This window comes from Myotis lucifugus, unplaced genomic scaffold (genome assembly GCF_000147115.1).
Source record: "Myotis lucifugus unplaced genomic scaffold, Myoluc2.0 scaffold_36, whole genome shotgun sequence".
In the NCBI taxonomy this organism is placed as follows: Eukaryota; Metazoa; Chordata; class Mammalia; order Chiroptera; family Vespertilionidae; genus Myotis; species Myotis lucifugus.
The window spans coordinates 5,744,991-5,766,682 of NW_005871084.1; the positions used below are offsets into that span (position 1 = coordinate 5,744,991).

General features: G+C 46.9%; 1 protein-coding gene across 1 annotated transcript in view; it reads left to right on the forward strand.

Moving 5' to 3' along the window:
• The window catches only part of PHLPP1 (PH domain and leucine rich repeat protein phosphatase 1), a 207,090-nt gene extending 186,493 nt beyond the window's left edge, over nt 1-20,597 (forward strand). Inside the window, exons 15-18 of the mRNA XM_014454458.1 lie at nt 7,070-7,174; nt 9,838-10,032; nt 15,614-15,842; nt 18,464-20,597. Of these exons, the coding sequence (XP_014309944.1) occupies nt 7,070-7,174; nt 9,838-10,032; nt 15,614-15,842; nt 18,464-19,615 (1,681 nt within the window). The 3' untranslated portion in view covers nt 19,616-20,597. The remainder of the gene's footprint in view (nt 1-7,069; nt 7,175-9,837; nt 10,033-15,613; nt 15,843-18,463) is intronic.
• The last annotated feature ends 1,095 nt before the right edge of the window (nt 20,598-21,692 follow it).

Genomic DNA, 21,692 nt, shown 5'->3' on the forward strand with positions numbered 1-21,692 from the left:
GGACCACAGGAAGAGAAATCTATAATATATGTAGATTGGATTTTATGTTTATGTTATGTATATCCTATATAATAAAAGCGTAATATGCAAATCAACCAAACAGCAGAACAACCAGTCGGCAGGGGGCGGGGCCGTCGAGCAGGCAGTGCCAGGCCAGCCAAGGCTCATGCCAGCTGGCAGAGGGAGGGAACGGCGATGGGGGGTGGCAGCGACCAGCGGCAGCGGTGGAGGGGCAATGGGGGGGCTGGCAACATCCCCTGATTGGCCCGTCCAGTTGCCTCCTGCAGAGGGAGGCTGGGCGACAGCAGCGGAGTGATGGGGGCAGTGCCATCTCCTAATCGGTAGGCCCGGTCGCCTCCCACAGAGGGAGGCCAGACTGCCATCAGTAGGACATCCCCTGAGGACTCCAGGACTGTGAGAGGGTGCAGGCCGGGCTGAGGGATCCCCCCTACCCCCGTGTATGAATTTTTGTACACTGGGCCTCTAGTTTATATATAATACTTTCTATACATGAAAGGTTTAAATGTCTATTCTAAAAGCTATTGTGATTAAATCTAAAAGGAATGACAAACTAAGGACATTGGCAAAGAATTAATATTTAATAGAAAATGTTCTTATAAGTCAGTAAGAAAAGCACTAAAAAAAATAAGTGAAGGACATTAACGTTTAACGAAAGAAATAGTTACATGAAAAGATCATGTTCAACATTACTAGTACATCAAGGAAATATTAAATATTTAAATGATAATGATTTTCTCCCTCTAATTGGTGCTTCATTGTGACTATAAATGGATATAACTTTTCCTAAAATCTACTGGCCCTGTGTATCAAGCTTCTCAAAATATTCCCATACTGAGACCCAGGTTTTATCTGGAAAAAATTTATTCTAACAAATAATCAGAAATGTGTTTATTTTTGTGTGCAGAATAGTCATCAAGATATTTCTAATTATATTTATCATCAATGTAAAATAATGAAAAATGTCCATGATTTAATCAGAAAAAAAGATGCAAAGCTATAGATAGGTAGGAATGTAGGTAGGTAGGTAGATAGGTAGACAGACAGTCAGACATGCTATTATATATACACTAGAGGTCTGGTGCACGAATTCGTGCACGGGTGGGGTCCCTCAGCCTGGCTGGTGATTGGGGTCGATTAGGGCATCTCGCCCAGTCCCAATCGGGCCGATAGGGGCCGGCTGGCCGGCCAGGGGGCGGGACCACAGGAGCTTGGCCAGCTACGAGAGGTTGGCTGTGGAAGCACACTGACCACCTGGCTGGCTGCGGGGAGAGACCACAGGAGGTTGGCCATAGGAGTGCACTGACCACCAGGGGGCAGCTCCTGCATTGAGTGTCTGCCCCCTGGTGGTCAGTGCGCGTCATAGCTACTGGCCGGTCTCTGGTCCTAATGGTCACTTAGGCTTATATATATATAGACTAGAGGCTCGGTGCATGAAATTTGTGCATGGGGGACAGAGGGTCCCCCTCAGCCCAGCCTGCACCCTCTCCAATCCGGGACCCCTTGGGGGATGTCCAACTGCTGGTTTAGGGGGGGGATCAGGCCTAAACTGGCAGTCAGACATCCCTCTCACAATCCTGGACTGCTGGCTCCTAACTGCTCACCTGCCTGATTGCCCCCAACTGCCTCCCTTTGCCGGTCTGGTCGCCCCCAAATGCTCCCCCCCCATCAGCCTGGTTGCCCCTTACTGTCCCCCCTGCCAGCCTAGTCGCCCCCAAATGCCCCCCCACTGGCCTGGTTGCCCTTCACTGCCCCCCCACCGGCCTGGTCATCCCCAATTTCCCCCCTCTGCCAGCCTGGTCGCACCTAACTGCCTCCCCCCACCAGCCTGGTCACCCCCAACGCCCCCCCTGCCGGCCTGGTCGCCCCACGCAGCCTGCTGTTTAGTCATTTGGTTGTCCCTCACTAACCCCCCAGCCAGCCTTGTCACCCCATGCAGCCTGTGGTTTGTTTGTCCATCCAGTTGTTTCGGTCGTGACGGCCCCTGGCTTTTTACATATTAGGATGAGAGAAAACCTACTTGTTAAAGTTCTCTACAATGAGCATGTCACTGGAGGGGCCATGTAGGGAAGCACATGTGTGCTCTAAGGTTTAAAAATAATAAAATAAAATAAAAAAAATGAAATATGGGCCTGACCCATATGGCTCAGTGGTTGAGCGTCAACCTAAGAACCAGTAGGTCACAGTTCGATTCCCGGTCAGGGCACATGCCAGGGTTGTGTGCTCAATCCCCGGTGGGGAGTGTGCAGGAGGCAACAGATCAATGATTCTCTCATCATTGATGTTTCTATTTTTCCCTCTCCCTTCCTCTCCAAAATAAATAAAAATATATTTTTAAAATATTCTAAACATCTAAGTTAAAGCAAAATAATAATCTTTTAAAAATCTATACTAATAAAAGGGTAATATGCTAATTAGACCGAACAACTTCCAGACAACTTTCCGGACGTCCTTTTGGACAAAGCCATGGTGGCGGGGCTGAGGCAGAGGTGGTTAGGGGTGATCAGGCCAGCAGGGGAGAGCAGTTAGGGGCAATCAGACCAGCAAGGGAGAGCAGTTAGGATGATCAGGCTGGCAGGGGAGAGCAGTTAGGGGGATTAGGCCAGCAGGGAGAGCAGTTAGGAAGATCAGGCCGGCGGGCAGGTGAGCGGTTAGGAGCCAGCGGTCCCAGATTGCAAGAGGGATGTCCAACTGCTGGTTTAGGCCCGATCCCTAAACCGGCAGTCAGACATCCCCCAAGGGGTCCCTAATTGGAAAGGGTGCAGGCTGGACTGAGGGAACCCCCCCTCATGCACGAATTTCGTGCACCGGGCCACTAGTATTAAGTAAATAACAATGAAATCATAATACTCTTATGTAAGAACGTTACCTTCTCTAACAGCTAGAAGATGGTGGCCTTTTAGTAACTTGGGAGAGTCTCCATAACTAATGTATTACTTGCACTTTTAGAGGGTTGGCCTGTTTGTTCTACATGAGCCAGGATGTGCCTCTGGTGACTCTCCTGTATGACTGCACTCCAGCTCCTAGTCTGTAGTCTCACGCTCACTTAAAGATCTACGAGAGTCAACATTCAGGTCACTTCAAACAGCTGCTCAGCCACACTGTGCTCAGCTAGGTGGAGAATGAGAAATCACTGCTCCCCGGGAAAGGATTATGGGGGAGTTTAAGGATTATGTATTCTTTAATAATCAGGCTAGGAAATGGAATTATTTCTTTGAAGGCTCTGTAGTCCATCTGTAAAAAGTACAATGTCTTTAGAAATGAGCCTTCAGTTTTCCTCTAGAATTCAGAAAAGTAGCAGAGGTGTAGTGAGAGCCAACAGTTAACTAAAAATTTTGGAGTCAAGTGTTTAGGTGCTGTTTAAGTTAAGAGATTATGCATACTGTTTAAGTAAGGGGGGTGGGTAATTTACAAGTAGGAAGGATTTATTTTGCCATGTGGCAACCAGCCTTTCAAAAACCTGCTTCACATCTGTGTGACTTCCTGTTTGGGGGCACTGACTGCTTTCAGTAGGCTGGTTATTAATAAACCCCACTTGAGAGTTTACCCTTTTAGTATTTCTGTGTGAGTCCTATTGAACCAATTATGGCCTATTAGAGTGGAGGTGAGGGAACAGCTTGTCTCCCATTTAAATATATGTAGTTAACATCTAATTTATTGAAATACTCCTCATTTACTTTGTAATCTAAACTAATAATAGAGGGATATGCAAATTAGCTGGGACGCCATAACGTCACAACCAAACAGCAGGGACCTGAGGCTGCAAGGCGCCTGATAGGGCGAGGGACCTCAAGCTGTGCCCCCCGCCCAGCGGAGCTTGATGGGGGACCTCAGGCTGCACCCCCGCCCCACCGCCAGGCTGGAGGTCCTCAGGCTGCGCCCCTCGCCCAGCAAGGTTTGATGGGGGATCTCAGGCCACACACAAGCCCGCCCAGCGGGGCTTGATAGAGACCTTAGGCCATGCCCCTCGCCTGGTGGAACTTGACGGGGGATCTTGGGCCATGGGCTCCGCCCGGCGGGGCTTGACAGGGAACCTCAGGCTGCACCCCCACCCTGGCGCCAGGCCGGGGGACCTCAGGCCATGCCCCCTGGCCTGGCGCCAGGCCAGGGGACCTGAGGCTGTGTCCCCCACCTGGTGCTGGGCCGGGGGACTTGAGGCTGCACCCCCCTGGCCAGAGGGGCTTGACAAGATGGGGTTGGCCCGGTCTGGGTCTCACCCAATGGGGGTGGGGCTGGCCGGGTCTGGGTCTCCTGTGTTTTTGAAGTACATGCAGGTGGTGGGCAGGAACTTGACTCTGGGTCCCGCAGCGTGCCCCAAACTCTGACAGGAGGGAGATTTTCATATACATTTTACTAATTTTTTTTCATCTCTGACACTTTTTTTTTTTTAAATCTTTATTGTTCAGATTATTACATTTGTTCCTCTTTTTTCCCCCCATAACTCCCCTCCTTCCAGCTCCCACCCCACCCTCCACCCTCACTCCCCACCCACTGTGTTCATCCATAGGTGCATGATTTTTGTCCAGTCACTTCCCGCATCTCCCACACCCCTTTTCCCCCCAAGAATAGTCAGTCTATTCCCTTTCTATGTCCCTGATTCTATTATAATCACCAGTTCATTCTGTACATCAGGTTATTTATTCACTTGATTCTTAGATTCATTTGTTGATAGATGCATATTTGTTGTTCATTATTTGTGTCTTTACCTTTTTCTTCTTCTTCCTCTTCTTAAAGGATACCTTTCAGCATTTCATATAATACTGGTTTGGCAGTGATGAACTCCTTTAGCTTTTCCTTATCTGTGAAGCTCTTTATCTGACCTTCAATTCTGAATGATAGCTTTGCTGGATAAAGTAATCTTGGTTGTAGGTTCTTGGTATTCAGCACTTTGAATATTTCTTGCCATTCCCTTCTGGCCTGCAAAGTTTCTGTTGAGAAATCAGCTGACAGTCGTATGGGTATTCCCTTGTAGGTAATTGAGCCTCTTTCTCTTGCTGCTTTTAAGATTTTCTCTTTGTCTTTTGCTCTTGGCATTTTAATGATGATGTGTCTTGGTGTGGTCCTCTTTGGATTCCTTTTGTTTGGGGTTCTCTGCGCTTCTTGGACCTGTAAGTCCATTTCTTTCTCCAGATGGGGGAAGTTTTCTGCCATTATTTCTTGAAATAGGTTTTCAATATCTTGCTGTCTCTCATCTTCTGGAACTCCAATAATTCTGATATTAGGCCGCTTAAAGCTGTCCCAGAGGCTCCTTATACTATCTTCACACTTTCGGATTCTTTTTTCATTTTGCTTTTCCAATTGGGTGTTTTTTGTCGAATCTTTGGTTTGATTCTTGTGTTCGTCTGGTCTGCTATTGGGTATAATATTCTTTATTTCAGTCCGTGTATGCTTACTTTCTAATTTCTTTATCGTAGCATCGAGGGTCTCATTAGTTTTCGTGAGGCTCTGCACAAATTTATGGCAAGCCCTCAAAATTGCGATTCTTAGCTCCATATCCTCCATTTCTGTCATGCTTTTTTGTCTCCGCATCTTTTATGCTTTCTTGGTGCACCCCCTTGTGGTCTCTGTGCGCAGTCTTGTTCTAGCCAAGCCTTAATTGTTGTAGTTAACACTAGAGGGATTTGACCAGCAGACCGACTGGCTGTAGGATTCTGGGGAGGCGCTAATCCTGCCCTTGCCTGAGGCGATCGGCAAATGTCTGTGCACAGTGCTTGGGCGGGGCGGGCTCAACAGGGCGGGGGGAGGGAGCAGCTATGGCCGCTCTCAGTCCATCCCCAAGGGCTCTGCCTCTCTGTCCCAGCAATCGCTGCAAGCCTCGGAGGGGCCGTAGCCAGACAGTCCCGCTTCTCCCGTTTGAGTCAGGGTCCCTAGAGACTCGCCCGGATCTGTAGCCCAGAGTCTGAGACTCACTCCTGAGTGAAAACGACAACCGCGCCCTCAGCCACCAGCCCGCTTTGCACGCGCACCGCCGCACCACCGTACCTTTAAATTTTCCACACTGCGCCTCCTCTGTGCGTCGGACTGCTGTTGTTTTTGCTTCTAGTTGAAGAGTCCCTCCTCAGCCAGCCTTCCTGTGGTTCTGGTTGATGTCCGTTCCGACCTTTAGCTGTATTTTTGAAGTGGTTGTTTACGGCGGCGGTCTCCGGTGTTTACCTACGCCGCCATCTTCGATTCTCCATCTCTGACACTTTTATTATAAAGAAAGGGCAAATAGCAATATTAAAATATTTCCTCTAATTCCCTTTTAATGTGTATGAATTTCATGCACCGGGCCACTCGTTTTATTATATTAGTCTTAGTATGGATGGCTGTGCTAGTGAGGAAAGAATTGGAAGTTTCAGGGTATGGCAAGTCCTCAATAATCTTTGTGAAATATTTTAAGGCATAATGTGAGCAGAAATTGGTGTTGAGGATGAATGTTGCAGAATTCTCTCACATCATCCAAACACAATGTAATTGTGACTTGGGTTTCCATCTTTTCAAAGCTGGGTGTTCATGTTTAATGTGATAGTTTAATTTCCTTTTCTCGTGCGAAGGTTCAGAGCTGTTCTTTTTATTCCCAGGAGGGAGCAGCCACTTAGTGCAGTGTATGCAACATTCTCTAATAATTGACATAAAATGCTGATAAAAACTAATTTTCATGCTCTGGATACTTAACCCTTTGTTTTTATTATGAATAGTAGCTAGTTCTTGTTGCTGATAAATATTTGAGACACTTTAGGCCCTGGCCAGGTAGCTCAGTTGCCTAGAGCACCTTTTCGATATGCCAAGATTGCAGACTTGATCCCCACTCAGGCCACATACAAGAGTCAACCAATGAATGCATACAGATTTGAGGAACAACCAATCTCTCACTCTTGCTCTCTCACTCTATCTAAAAAAAAAAAAATCAATAAATAAAATATTTAAAAATATATTTCAGACACTTTCAACACAGTAAGAAATGGTAAGTACAGAGTGCTTAGCAAGTGTTTTTCATTTCTCCCATAAAGGGAGCAACAAGCACATGTTTGGTTTTACTGGTTCCTGTCCCTTCTGTTTCTCTTGTTAGTAATATCCGCTGTTTCAAGATTGATCAGCCCTCGGCAGGAGATGCATCTGGAGCCCCAGCTGTGTGGAGCCATGGCTATACCGAAGCTTCAGGAGTAAAAAACAAGTGAGTGGGTGAAGCTTAGGAATGAAACCCTCCTGCTCCCCTTCCTTCTTTCATGGGGTAGAAAGAAATCCAATGCCATCACACACTGGCCTCATGTGAGGTTTCTCTGAACATGTTTCCCCAACGTGAGAGCATCTCCTGACTTACATTTGAACATTAAGCTAAGCCCTACTCAGCATCACATACTTTCTCTTTGTGAGAGATGTTGCTGGGATACAGTGTAACTGACACATTATATCTACGTGAGACTCCAGTGTTTAGAGAAGGCATAAGTATTGAAATGCATCCCTGCGCATTTTAAAAGCCCCTTTCTCTTTCTCTGAAGCCTGTTTTTCCAGCAAAATGGATCGTGTTAAAGAAGTACCCTTGATTGTCCACATTTGATATCATTTATGTTATTGACCAGTGAGTGGTTCTGTTGAGCTATTTCTACCTTTGAAATAAGCTTGGCAGGAGTTTGATGTCTGTTTTCTATAATGTCAACTTCTTGTCTTGCCATCAGGACGTGTCCATCTGAATTTCTTTTTCTTCCTTATTCTCACCAACCTTCCCTGTTTTGTATGTAAATGTTGATTTTCCTGAGAATTGTAATCTAGCTCTTCAGGTTTGCTTGCTTTTTATTAAGAGGCGCTAATATAATAACTAGTACTAGAAAAGTAAAGAATCCTATAATTAGAATAGTCACAATTTAATTAGCTGAGGTACAAGGACACAGCATATTGAGAGTATTGGAAGAACAGAAGTGGAGGATGATCCAATAGTAGCTAACATTAATAGTCAACCCTGGGTGCACATGAGAATCAATCAGATGACAAACTTTAAAAAAAGTCTCCAACCAACAGCCCATTAAATCAGAATGTTTGAAAATTTCCCAGGTGATCCTAATGTGTACCCAGGTTTGATAACCATTGTATAGCCAAATACCTTCTGTGGAAAATAAAAGGTGGAATTGTGGTTGTTACTGACTGCTTTTCTTTGGGATGGAAAACAGAATCAGCTCAAGTTCTGGGTCTGACATACGGTCCTTTCCTCTTTAAGAATGTGGTTTGGCATTGTGCTGGCAAAAGGAGAGGGGTCCTCACTTCAGCACCCTGTTCCATGTGCCTACAGTGGTGCCTGGGCTCTGGTGCATTGTTTCTGTGTTTTGCACTGTATGTCATTGTGTTTGGGGAAGAGGGGAAGAAATTATACATTCTTTGGAACACTTGAAGTTTCTTCTTAGAGATCTTTCTTTTTAGATTAAAAGACTTTACGTCTTGCTTGCAAACACGAGTATGTGAAACTGCTTTTGAATTCACAAACACCAATGTGAAATCCAAGATTGGTTTTTAAACATCTCTAGATATTAAAATGTGTTATCCATTCATATATATTAATAAAGCAATGATCAGTTAATCTCCTTTTTACAAAAATTTTTTTTTTTTTTTACTTTTTTGAAAATTTTTATGTTAAAGTGTAGCTAGCGTAGGTACAGAAAAGTACAAAAGTGATAAGTGTACAGCTCTAGGAATCATCCTAAAGTGAACCCACCTGCAAATGACCACCTCGACCAACAACTGGACGGTCACCAGCACCTCAGAAGTTCCACATCACCCGGCCCTCACTTATGTCCCTTCACCTTTTTACCTTTGGTTTTTCCAGTGAAAGCTTCTCAAGTGTTTTGTTTTAGACTTGTAGATAGAGGGTTATGTGAACAAGGAGCTTGCTGCTTGCTCTCTTGAGGGGAGGTGAGAACTGTGGTTGTCTCTCCCTACTGGGTCACTGCAGATCCTCCAGGAAACCCAGGCTGGGAGCTTCAATTGGATAAGTTAGGTTCTTCCTCAAACTAAACTACAAATGGGAAACTTCAGAAAAGAAAAATTACTGTACTTTTTTAAAAACATCGTTTTTATTGCCCCCCCCCCATTTTGACTAGCAAGGAGAGCTTATAGAGGAAAGACAGAATTAGAAGATGATTTAATATATTATTAAGTTTTACTTTGCCTCTAATTGCCATATAACTTGGAATGACTTACTCTTCTGAATAAATGAAGGCAGGAGTCGGACAGTGCTGAGATAAGAGTCGGGCTACAGTCTTTGCATCTGGGCTCTGTGCTTATTTGCTGTATGACCTTGGGCAGTTACTCAACCTCTTTTTGGCTTAATTTCCTCACCTGTAAAATGGCACTAAAAATACTACCTGTGCTCATATGGTTGATGTCAGGATGGCCTGAGTTACATAGTGAAGGTCTCAGAATTTGAGACCATTCATATATTTTTATATACTTTTCCTATGTTCATATTTCTTCAGTGTTTTGTTGTTACTCCATTTTTGCCTGATGTGGAATTTCTCTTAATAACTTTATGTGAATGAATATGGTCATACGGATTTGTAATCATGTTATTTCCCATGTCTCTTATTCTCTTTTCACTACCATTTAAAATAATTCATCAGGAGATAAGGGTCCAGGAAGCCATGTGTGAAGCTTGAGCATGTATCAATCATTCTTCTTTGCTTACAGACATTAGTTGATAAAAATTAGCTGGGGTTCATTGACCTATTCTTAATCTGTCTGGAGTCATGAAGAAAGAGACTGGGATAGACAAGTCTGCTTATTATAGAGTCGGGTTGGGCATGGAGAAGGAAAGATTGGACTTAGCACAAAAGCATTCTTGCCTTGCAGGTTGTGTGTGGCAGCCCTGTCGGTGAATAACTTCTGTGACAACCGGGAGGCTCTGTATGGTGTATTTGATGGAGACCGGAATGTGGAGGTGCCCTACCTTCTCCAATGTACTATGAGTGACATTTTGGCGGAAGAGCTGCAGAAAACAAAAAATGAAGAAGAGTACATGGTCAATACATTCGTTGTCATGCAAAGGTAAAATTAAGAGTCTCTACTGTATGTTTTCTTGTTCTTTGAGTGTTTTAGCCTTAGGTTAGAAAAAACATGTCCAGTAACCTCAAACCACTAATGTTGAATGTGGGAGTACAAGATGCATTCAGGTGCCCTGCCAGTGTTTCTCAGTGGTTGAGCATTGACCTATAAACCAGGAGGTCATGGTTTGATTCCCAGTCAGGGCACATGCCTGGGTTGCAGGCTCAATCCCCTGTTGGGGACGTGCAAGAGGCAGCCAATCAATGATTCTCTGTCATCATTGATATTTCTCTCTCTCCCTCTCCCTTCCTCTTTGAAATCAATAAAAATATATATTTGAAAAGATGCATTCAGGCAATTTGGTTTTGCCCAAGCATCAGGAATGGACTGTGCTCCCCCTGAGACATACGGATGTTTCAACAACTTTGTAAGAGGCCACATCAATGACAGGAATTTAGTTTCTCTTAGAATGACCTCACAGGCATGCCATGATTCCAGGTTTTCACACTTGCTTACGACACATTTCCCACTTTCCCCAAGTCACGTGAGCTCCAGAGGCTCCTTAGACCTTTTGGTGTGTGGACTTCTCTTTGAAAGGGACTGTTCCTGTCTCAGGTTGTTCATCTTTATGAAATACTATGACTGGTTCGAGACGGTGCAGTCCTTTGTAAACGAGATGTTCAAAATTTAGACTGGAAGTTAAATCATTCTTCTTATGTTGTTTTTCCCCCCTTATTAAATGTTGAAGTCAGTGTTAGTAGCAGAATCCTACTCCGGAGCATATGGTCACCATAGAAATTTTAGAATAATTGTAACTTTTAGGGTTGAATGGTATAAGAATTCCTTCATTCAAAGGATTGCTCATTCTTTACTGGCTTTGTACATTGTAAAGACATTGCCTATCTATTAATATTATACTCAAACACTTGCCTATGTGGGACCAGGAAGTGAAGAGTGCTCTAAAGGTCATGGGAACAATGACTATTATTTCTCTCCCTTGATACTCTGCCAGAAGAAGCATCTTTGTAATAGGGGTAGAAAAAGTATCTGCTGAGGAATAGTGGGTTGGAGAAGGCTGTAGAGTTTCCCTAAGTCATGAATAATTGTTTCCTCTTGAGGAACTCTGCAGAGGCAGCCCAGGGAGGCTCTTTGCTGCTACACTCACCTCTGTCTCTCAGATTTTCAGTGGGCATGTACAGTTAAATTCTGCTCATAGCTAATACCAATGAGTCTTGCTTTGTACTAGTCATTATTCCAAATACCTCAGTGCCATAAATTGTACCCAGTGGGATAGGTAGTATTACTGTTCTTATTTTACTGGCTGAAACTTAGGGGAAGAGAGGTGAAGCACATTGCTCTAAAAGCTAGTAGAGGGTGCAGCCAGAATTCAACCTCAGGCAGTAAGACTCTAGAGAATGTTCTAACTACCAGGGACATATATCTACTTTTCTGTTTTCATCCCAGCTTGTTCCAGCAAAAAAGCAAATAGATAATATAGACATACGTGCACACCAACCTCCCCCCCCCCCCACACACACACACACTGTTCGCACACCCCCAAGAGTCTGCTTGTTACAGACCCTCCAGCACTGAATAAGATTTAAAAAATGTAAGAACCTTGAACTTGGGTTACCAGCTGTACTTCCCACAGATGCCACCCTATTTCTGGCCTTGCTCAGATTAATCATGTGCCTTTGAAAGTAAGAAAGTAGTGCTGCATTGGCAGGGCCTAATGCCAAATCTGCCGTGGATATCCAGGAGTTGGGGTTTGAGACCCAAACCACTGGCCCATCTTTAGGGTCATTCGTAGGCCTCTTATTTTCCCTGTTTGTTAATAGGATATGGGATGTGTGACCTTTTCAGTTCTTGGGAGAATTGTATGTTCTTTGTGTGTAACATGCTTGTGTGTGCTTGTAGGCAGCCCTGGCTTCCATGGCTAGTGTTGCCACTTGCTAACCTAGAGGAGAAGGAGTTGGTAGTACCTGAGGATCTGCCCCTGTAAACAGGCACCTGTTTGTCTTCACCTTGTGCTCCTGCACACTCAGCATCAGTGGGGCCTGGTTGGCACTGCCATCTATGGGGCTCGAAACAGGAGGTCAAGACCCCTTGATTGAAGAGAAACCAAGATGGCGGCATAGGTAAACACCGGAAATTGCTGCCTCGCACAACCACTTCAAAAATACAACTAAAAGACAAAATGGACATCATCCAGAACCACAGGAAGGCTGGCTGAGGGGAAATTCTACAACTAGAAGGAAAGAGAAAAGCACACTGAGACTCAGAGGAGGTGCAGAAGTAAAGTGCAGAGGTACGGAGTCGAACTTGGAAAGGGCTAGCAACTGAGGACGCGGTTGTCTTTTTCAATCGGGAGGGAGTCTCAAGCTCCCGACTGCTCTGAACTCCAGTTCCGGGCGAGTCTCTGGGGACCCAGACTCATACAGGGAGAAACTGGACGGTCTGGCAGCGGGTGGAACTCGAGGGCGGCTTTCTCTCAGAGGTGCTTGCAGCGACGGGACACTGAGACGCGGGGCCTCTTAGGGTAGGACTGAGGATCAGCCATAGCTGTTTGCTCCGCCCTATTGATCCCCTGATACCCCACCCCATCCAAGCTGTGCGCGAGGCTTTTGCATATGAAAGGCCTGGCCCTTTGCAATCTGAAAATTACCTAAAAAACTGCATCTGGGTCAGAGAGACCCAGAACTTCCAAAAGAAGGCCCAAGGCCCCACAGCAGCTTGCATTGCTTCACAGTTGGGCCTCATCTGGGCACCTCCAAACCGCAAACAAAGAAGAGGACTCTGCAGATCTCTCCATAGCTCCTGCTGGGTAGCCTCAGGTAGAGGCTAAATTAGCACCTCCTTAGAGATCCAAGAGCCAGTGTACCCAGTGGTCAGAGTGGGACCATCCAGATTACAACTCGTCAGATCCATAAGGGACACACTCAGGGGGCAGACTCAGTGAGCACCAAAGCCCCACTGAAGCAAGTCTTGCCCCAGAAGGGTGTCTCCAGCACAGAAGTTCTCCCACCATAACCACAGCTGATTCTCACAGCCAATTGGCCTGGAGGTCAATTCCTCCCAGTGATACCTACAACAATCAAGGCTTAACTACAACAAGACTGTGCACAAAGCCCACAAAGGGGTGCACCAAGAGTGTCCACCTCAGGTAATTGGGGAGGCTGAGCCACTAGGCCCTATAGGACACCTAGCACACAAAGCCACTCTATCAACACAGGGAAGCAGCCAAAATGCGGAGGCAAAGAAATAGGTCACAGATGACAGAAATGGAGGAAAGCAAACTACAGGATATAGAGTTCAAAACCACACTTATAAGGTTTTTCAAGAATTTTCTAGAACAGCCGTGGGCAAACTACGGCCCGCGGGCCGGATCCGGCCCGTTTGAAATGAATAAAACTAAAAAAAAAAAAGACCGTACCCTTTTATGTAATGATGTTTACTTTGAATTTATATTAATTCACACAAACACTCCATCCATGCTTTTGTTCCAGCCCTCCGGTCCAGTTTAAGAACCCATTGTGGCCCTCGAGTCAAAAAGTTTGCCCACCCCTGTTCTAGAAACTGCCGATAAATTTAGTGAGACCCTCAAGAAATCTAGTGAGACCCTCGAGGATATGAAAAAGGACCAACCAGAAATTAAGAATACACTGACTGAAATAAAGAATATTATTCAGAGTTCCGACAGCAGACTAGAGGATCGCAAGAATCAAGTCAAAGATTTGAAATATGAAGAAGCATAAAACACCCAACCGGAAAAACAAAAAGAAAAAAAGAATCCAAAAATATGAAGATAGTGTAAGGAGCCTCTGGGACATCTTCAAGCGTACCAACATCCGAATTATGGGGGTGCCAGAAGAAGAGAGAGAGCAAGATATTGAAAACCTATTTGAAGAAATAATGACAGAAAACTTCCCCTACCTGGTGAAAGAAATAGACTTACAAGTCCAGGAAGCATAGAGAACCCCAAACAAAAGGAATCCAAAGAGGACCACACCAAGACACATCATAATTAAAATGCCAAGAGCAAAAGACAAAGAGAGAATCTTAAAAGCATCAAGAGAAAAACAGTCAGTTACCTACAAGGGAGTACCCATACGACTGTCAGCTGATTTCTCAACAGAAACTATGCAGGCCAGAGGGAGTGGCAAGAAATATTCAAAGTGATGAAGAGCAAGAACCTACAACCAAGATTACTTTACCCAGCAAAGCTATCATTCAGAATTGAAGGTCAGATAAAGAGATTCACAGATAAGAAAAAGCTAAAGGAGTTCATCACCACCAAACCAGTGTTATATGAAATGCTGAAAGGTATCCTTTAAGAAGAGGAAGAAGAAGAAAAAGGTAAAGATACAAATTATGAACAACAAATACACATCTATCAACAAGTGAATCTAAAAATCAAGTGAATAAATAATCTGATGAACAGAATAAACTGGTGAATATAATAGAATCAAGGGCATAGAAAGGGAGTGGACTGACAATTCTCTGGGGGGAAAGGGGTGTGGGGGGTGAGGGAAGAGACTGGACAAAAATCGTACACCTATGGATGAGGACGGGGGGGGGGGGGGGCGGGTAAGGGCAGAGGGTGGGGTGGGAACCCGGTGGAGGGGAGCTATGGGGGGAAAAAAGAGGAACAACTGTAATAATCTAAACAATAAAGACTTAATTTAAAAAAACAACAACCCTTGTTTGTTGGGACTTGATGCTTTGCGTAAGTCAGTGGATTGATGGTCAGGAATAAAAGCGCTGTGGAGCTTAATTACTAGAATGTACTTTCTGTGAATGTTCTAGAATTGGGATTACTGATCCAGCAAGTCTACACCATCTAGAGCAGCCGTGGGCAAACTACGGCCCGCGGGCCGGGATCCGGCCCGTTTGAAATGAATAAAACTAAAAAAAAAAAGACTGTACCCTTTTATGTAATGATGTTTACTTTGAATTTATATTAGTTCACACAAACACTCCATCCATGCTTTTGTTCCGGCCCTCCGGTCCAGTTTAAGAACCCATTGTGGCCTTCGAGTCAAAAAGTTTGCCCACCCCTAATCTAGAGCAAGAACGTGGATGGCCCAATATGTCAGAGCTCCTCCAAGTAAACATCTGTATTGCAGGGGAGAGGGTGGTCAGGTGCTTTTGAGGTTTTTGTGTCAGTGGGTGTGGTGTTTGCATCTGCTCCTATTGAAGTGGTCCCTGCAGAGTTCCCCTCCTGGGAGCAGAGGGGGTTTAGAGAGGGGTGGGAGGGCTTTCAGTGTTCACTGGCCGCTGTCTCTGGAGTGTGCTGACATGGGGGTAGCAGACCGGACACAGCCACACAAGGGCCCTTTACTTGCATATTAGCTCTGGGGCTTTAGTGCAGAGGGACACTTTGCCCCAGTTGTGAGCAAACCCCTCTGTGTGGGTGTGTATGTCGATTCCACGGGCTCTTTTCCTCTGAGGAGTTGAGCGGCGCCTGCTTTGGTGAGAGCCTGACTCGAGCCCCCAGGTTCTGTTTCCTCCTTGCCCTGTTGAATTAGCAAGACTGACACAGACAGGCTGTGTTGGGTTTTTACGCCCTCTTTTTGGATTCCAGGAAACTTGGAACTGCTGGCCAGAAACTTGGAGGTGCTGCTGTCCTTTGTCACATCAAGCATGACCCTGTGGACCCAGGAGGATCCTTCACCTTGACCTCTGCCAATGTGGGCAAGTGCCAGACGGTCCTCTGTCGGAACGGGAAGCCGCTGCCTCTGTCCAGGTCATATGTCATGAGCTGCGAGGAAGAGCTGAGGAGAATTAAGCAGCACAAGGCCATTATCACGGAGGTGAGGAGAGAGCCACTTTCCTGGGGTGGTGGGAAGACAGGGCCGGGGTCTGCAGAAGCCATTTCCGAAACCCTGGTGTCACATAGCAAGTTCTTTCGTAGGATAGGTGTGAAGACATTATACTGTATAGAATAATAAACCGTTTATTGTTGGCCTCTGTGTCGGACTGTGCCAGGTGCTCCGTGGCGCTGTCCCATCTGGTCCTCATGGGAGATACTGGTTTGCTTGGTGGTGAGGGCTCCACCCCTGAGATCACACTGTTGGTATCCCTGTTCTCACTTTGGGGCTGGTGGCTGTGACCTTCAAACCTTCGTCAAAGCCTCAGTTTCCTCATCTGCAAAGTGGGAACAGTAGTATATCTGTCCTGTAGCTACTGTATCTGTGGAAATGAACTCACTGGTAGTTTGGGTCATACCTCCTGTTCCATCTGAGTAAGGCAGTGAGTGCTTTTCAGCCAGGGACCATTTTTCCCCAGTGGGACATTTCGCAATGCCTGGACACATCTTTGTTGTCACAACTGAGTCAGAGTGCTTAGGGCATGTAGAGGCAGGGATGCTGCTAAACATCCTACAGTATACAGGGCAGCACTGCAACAAAGAATTGCTTGGCCCAACATGTCAGTAGTGCCCCTGTTGAGAAAAGTTGACATAAGTCAGTCTGCATTATAGCAAGATTTGTTACAGTACAACTTCCACATGGGCATTAGCAGCCCAGCTCCACTCACCCTCTCATCATAACAGTATCACCTGGTGGGCCTGACGTATGACGGGGGATACAGACGTGACCCATCTGCCACAGGAGGTGTCCAGTCTGTATTGTTGAAAAACCCACAGGCCTTGTTTAACCAGGTAGACAGTTCAGTAGAGATGAGTCTGTTGGGTCCGGACAGACTCTGATAAGAACCATGAGGAAGATAGAAAAGATTTGGGATCCACTGTGAGACTCTAGAAATGAGTCTGTAGGTTGGTTTTAGTTCCCTGTCTGCCTGTCTGGGAGCAGAGAGAATTAAAGTAGATCATAGACACTCTCTCGGGCAGCAGAGACAGTCTAAGATGGGACAGATGTAACTGAATTAAACACTCAACATTACACCATGCAAAGATTAACAATTTCTGCTGCGTAAATGCCTCGCAGTTTGTGCTTCAGAACTTTTCTCCTATTTTCCCTGCCTCTTCTCACTTTTTAAAAAATATATTTTTTTTTATTGTTGATAGTATTACAGATGCCTCCCATTTTCCCACCCTTCTCCTCCCAGCCCCTACTCACCCCCCCATCCCCCAGGTCTTCACCACCCTATTTCCTCCTCACTTTTGTCTGCATTGCTGGTTTTGTTACTTCTCTACCTTGAGGCACACTCACCAAACGCACACAGGCGCACACAGACACAAGACCATTGGTCCTGATGGGGGCAAGATCTAAAGGATTGGGCAGAACAGCAAGGGTAATTTCTGGCCAATTCCACACTTCAGGGAGCAAAGAATCATATCAATAGAGTCGAGGGAGCTGAAAATTGTGCTTGAAGCCTCATTTTGGTAATTTTCCTTCTAAGAACTCTGCCTGCTCGTGAGAGTATCGTGGTGGGATTGTGTGTGGAGTCGCAGAAGGCACCCCTAGAACACCAATCAAACACCTCACAAAATCCCACACAAAGGAAGGAGGTAGGGTTGGGAAGGAAACGGCCATTCTTTGGAAGAAACAGCAGCTTTAGGGGACCATCTCTGTTACCTCGTCCTAGACACACACACTGCTGACACACACACCCAACAGACTCATCTCTACTGAACTGTCTACCTGGTTAAACAAGGCCTGTGGTTTTTTCATCAATACAGACTGGACACCTCCTGTGTGTCATCATGAAGCTTCCCTGGCAAAGTTAAAAATAGGGTCATGGAGAGGCACGTTATGGACCTGAGACCCTCAAACGTTAATAAAGAACTAAGCTGTGCACCGGGGTCACCCCTTCCTCCCTCTAGTTTCAGAGTAAAGGTCTTTAACCGGCAAATGGTCTGAAACTTTGGTTCATGATTTAAATGGCATGAACCCAAGTGATCCGAAGCCGAGGGACTTTGTCTTCTCCCTTTGCCATCAGCAAAGTGAGTTCTCGGAAGTGATGGGAACTGGCCCTTCTCCCTCAGCATCTGCCTCTCTCCGGTGTGGGCATTCTGACCTAGTGAGTCACCCCCAGTTATTTTTTTACCTTTGTAAGTGTAAAGCAGTGTCTCCTGGGGCCCTGTGGTTGCTGGACTGCTGGAGAGGAATGGAAGGCACGGGCATTATTTTGACCAGACCTGCTGTGTCTGCTCAGGACTGGCTTGTTTCAGAAAGCCCTTTCCTGTGGCTACAGAAGCGCCCCAAGGTGCTGTGACAGGTGCTGTGACAGGCTAGATCACGGTTTGCTGGAACCCAGTGTGAACGTGGTCCCTCTTGCCCCTCCTGTTTCTGCCCTGCCCAGGCCACTGCCCTGGTTTCTGATGAGAGATGGATACTGGCCACTCATCAGAGGGAGAGCAGTCCTTCCCTTGGGCACACACAGTGCTCTCTCTGGGGTCTCCAGGCAGGAGGCCCAGGGAAGCTGCCACGTGGGCTCGGTGTTAATGTCTGCTTGGAAACCCTTCTTCCAGGACGGCAAGGTGAACGGAGTGACCGAGTCCACGCGCATCCTGGGCTACACCTTCCTCCACCCCAGCGTGGTGCCGCGGCCCCATGTGCAGTCCGTGGCCCTGACGCCCCAGGACGAGTTCTTCATCCTGGGCAGCAAGGGGCTATGGGACAGCCTGTCCATCGAGGAGGCCGTGGGGGCCGTGCGCAATGTGCCCGATGCCCTGTCTGCCGCCAAGAAGCTGTGCACCCTGGCCCAGAGCTACGGCTGCCGCGACAGCCTCAGCGCTGTGGTGGTGCAGCTCAGCGTCACCGAGGACAGCTTCTGCTGCTGCGACCTGGGCGCGGGCGGAGCCGGCCCACCGCCCAGCCCGGGCATCTTCCCGCCCTCGGTCAGCATGGTGATCAAGGACCGGCCGTCGGACGGGCTGGGCGTGCCATCGTCCAGCAGCGGCATGGCCTCCGAGATCAGCAGTGAGCTGTCCACCTCCGAGATGAGCAGCGAGGTGGGCTCCACAGCCTCGGACGAGCCCCCGCCCGGGGCCTTGAGCGAGAGCGGCCCCCCCTACCCCAGCGAGCAGCGCTGCCTGCTGCACCCCGCCTGCCTGTCCAGCGCCTTCCAGCGCCAGCTGTCCAGCGCCACCTTCTCCAGCGCCTTCTCTGACAACGGCCTGGACAGCGACGACGAAGAGCCCATCGAGGGCGTCTTCAGCAACGGCAGCCGGGTGGAGGTGGAGGTGGACATCCACTGCGGTCGCGCCAAGGACAGGGACAAGCAGCAGCACCTGCTGCAGGTGCCGGCCGAGGCCAGCGACGAGGGCATCGTCATCAGCGCCAACGAGGACGAGCCTGGGCTGCCCAGGAAGGCGGACTTCGCCAGCATGGGGACCATTGGGCGCCGGAGGGCTAACGGCTCCGTGGCGCCCCAGGAAAGGAGCCACAACGTGATAGAAGTGGCCACGGAAGCGCCTCTCCGCAAGCCTGGAGGCTACTTTGCGGCCCCGGCCCAGCCAGATCCCGAGGATCAGTTCATCATACCGCCCGAGCTGGAGGAAGAGGTCAAGGAGATCATGAAGCACCACCAGCAGCAGCAGCCGCCCGCGCAGCTCCCCCTGCAGCCGCCGCGGCAGTGCCCGGCCGACCCGCTGCCGGACTACTGCGACACACCACTATGACCCGCCGGCGCCGCTTAATAAACTAACCAAGAAAGACGGAGTTGCAAGAGTCTCCCAGGCTCGCATTAAACCAGGGGTTTACTCCACGCCCTTCTCCCAGACTCTCTCCCAACCTGTCTTTGCAGCTAGTCTGTAGGTTCTTCCTGTTGGTGATTTTTAAAATAATTACCACTTTTCTTCTAGTGATGCTTTACCAATATGATTTAAATTTGTTAACTTCTTTTCCTAACATATCAGATGTGTAAAGACAAAGAACAAAAGGTTTAATATATTACAGAGAAACAGTTAATGATAATGTAATATTTTTTAAAATGGCTTTTTATTGTTTTGTTTGTTTGGAAGGCAGGGCAGGTTGCCAGTGCTCAATGATTTAATAATATTGTAATTCTGGGGGGAAAGGCTTTTTTTTTTTTTTTTGTCTTGAAAATGATAGACATTTGTAGAATATGGAGACTAACTCCTAGGAGTTGCTTTACTCTGTCAGGTGACTTAAGTCACTGGGATTCACTAATTTTCTCTGAGAGAACAGTTGATTGAGAAATTTCTATTGTAAATAGCTCCGTGTTGTATAGTGATGCTTCAGATGTTTTGTAGTTTTGGCATAAGGACACAGTCTAAACAACTGACTTTTCCCTCCCTCCCCTTCTGAGGAGCCTTCCCGCCCACACTCACCTCCTAATCCACATTAGTTCATTCGATGATGAGGCTGAGCAACGAAGAGCATTTCCATTCAAACAAGGTGCCTCTTAGGCCACTGGAAAGGAGCCTGCACCCAGGGGCCTCTGAGCCTTTCCCGTCCTCTCTTGCCTACCCAGCCTCTTCACTTTGCAGGCACTTTCTAATTGTGTTCCTTTCTGCTGCCACAGTCAGCATGATTGTAGAGTCCAGTTAGACCATTGACATACCAGCAGTTACATTAAAGCCGAATGCACAGATGAACATGTCATAATTTTTGTTATAATAAATGCAAAATTTACAAGTATTGCACTCATCTGCTTTTGTCTCAGCAGCCAGATGTGTCTTGCAGACAGTTATAATAGCTTGGATTTGGAGTTACCAGATATTTCTGCCTTTGGGGTTTTGTTTGTTTTTTGGAAGGGAAAAACACCCAACGGGACATGGACCTTGTGACTAACAACAGAAATAGTTGATCTTGTAGCCCTTCTATTTCTTGTTGTTATGAAGGCTAGGCGTTATAAAGGAAGTAGATCGAGGTTGCATAGAGGAGATCCCTGGAAAACCTCCCACAAAGCCACACCCATTTTCAATTCTTTCAGGGGCCCTTAAGCATAAGAACAGGTTAATATACTTTATTTGAATAGTGAAAATCAGAAGCTGGTGGGCTCACTCTCTAGCAATAGGACAAATCACCCGAGTGCAGTAGAGTCCAGTGGGAAATCCAGTATTCCTAGCTGACAACTGGCCCCATTTACAGACTGTAGCCCCCGACCCTGAACCTTGTGGACCACATGTTGGTCTTCTCTGTCTCATGTGAACCAGCTTCCCAGAGGACTGTCTCCTCTCTTCCTTCTTCAGGTCTGCCCTTAAGTGAAACCTGGATAGTTTAGTAACAGGACAATTAGTATTTCTCAACTTGTGGACTTGGTGGTGGGCTGTCTGTCCCTTTTCTTGGTGGTCAGATCTGTGACCTGGCCGTGTCTTGGTAATGTCCATACTTTATTACGTGTCAGGATACGTGCATGTCATGCTCTTTGAAAACTGCTAAGGCCGTGAAAGAAGGTAATTTCATCCCAGTAAGGGACAGTGACCAATGGACTAGACTGTAAACGGTTCACGCCCAGGCTGAGCTCTTTGCTCTAGACTGTCAGCAAAACCGTCATAGGCTGGCCATCACCTGCACCTTGCCTTCCTCGGTCTTTGCCCTGCTCCAGGTGGATAGGAGCAGGCTTGGGAGGCGCTGAGTTTCATACCAGTGAAGACCTGGGCTGGCATCTGAGGTCCACAGTTCTGAAACCCCCTTTGGCCGGATTCATTGTTGCCTTAGGTGACCCAGACCATCTGTGGATTTCTCTGCAACTCCCTTCCAGAGGGGTCAGCATTTGCTGCCCTGATTGTG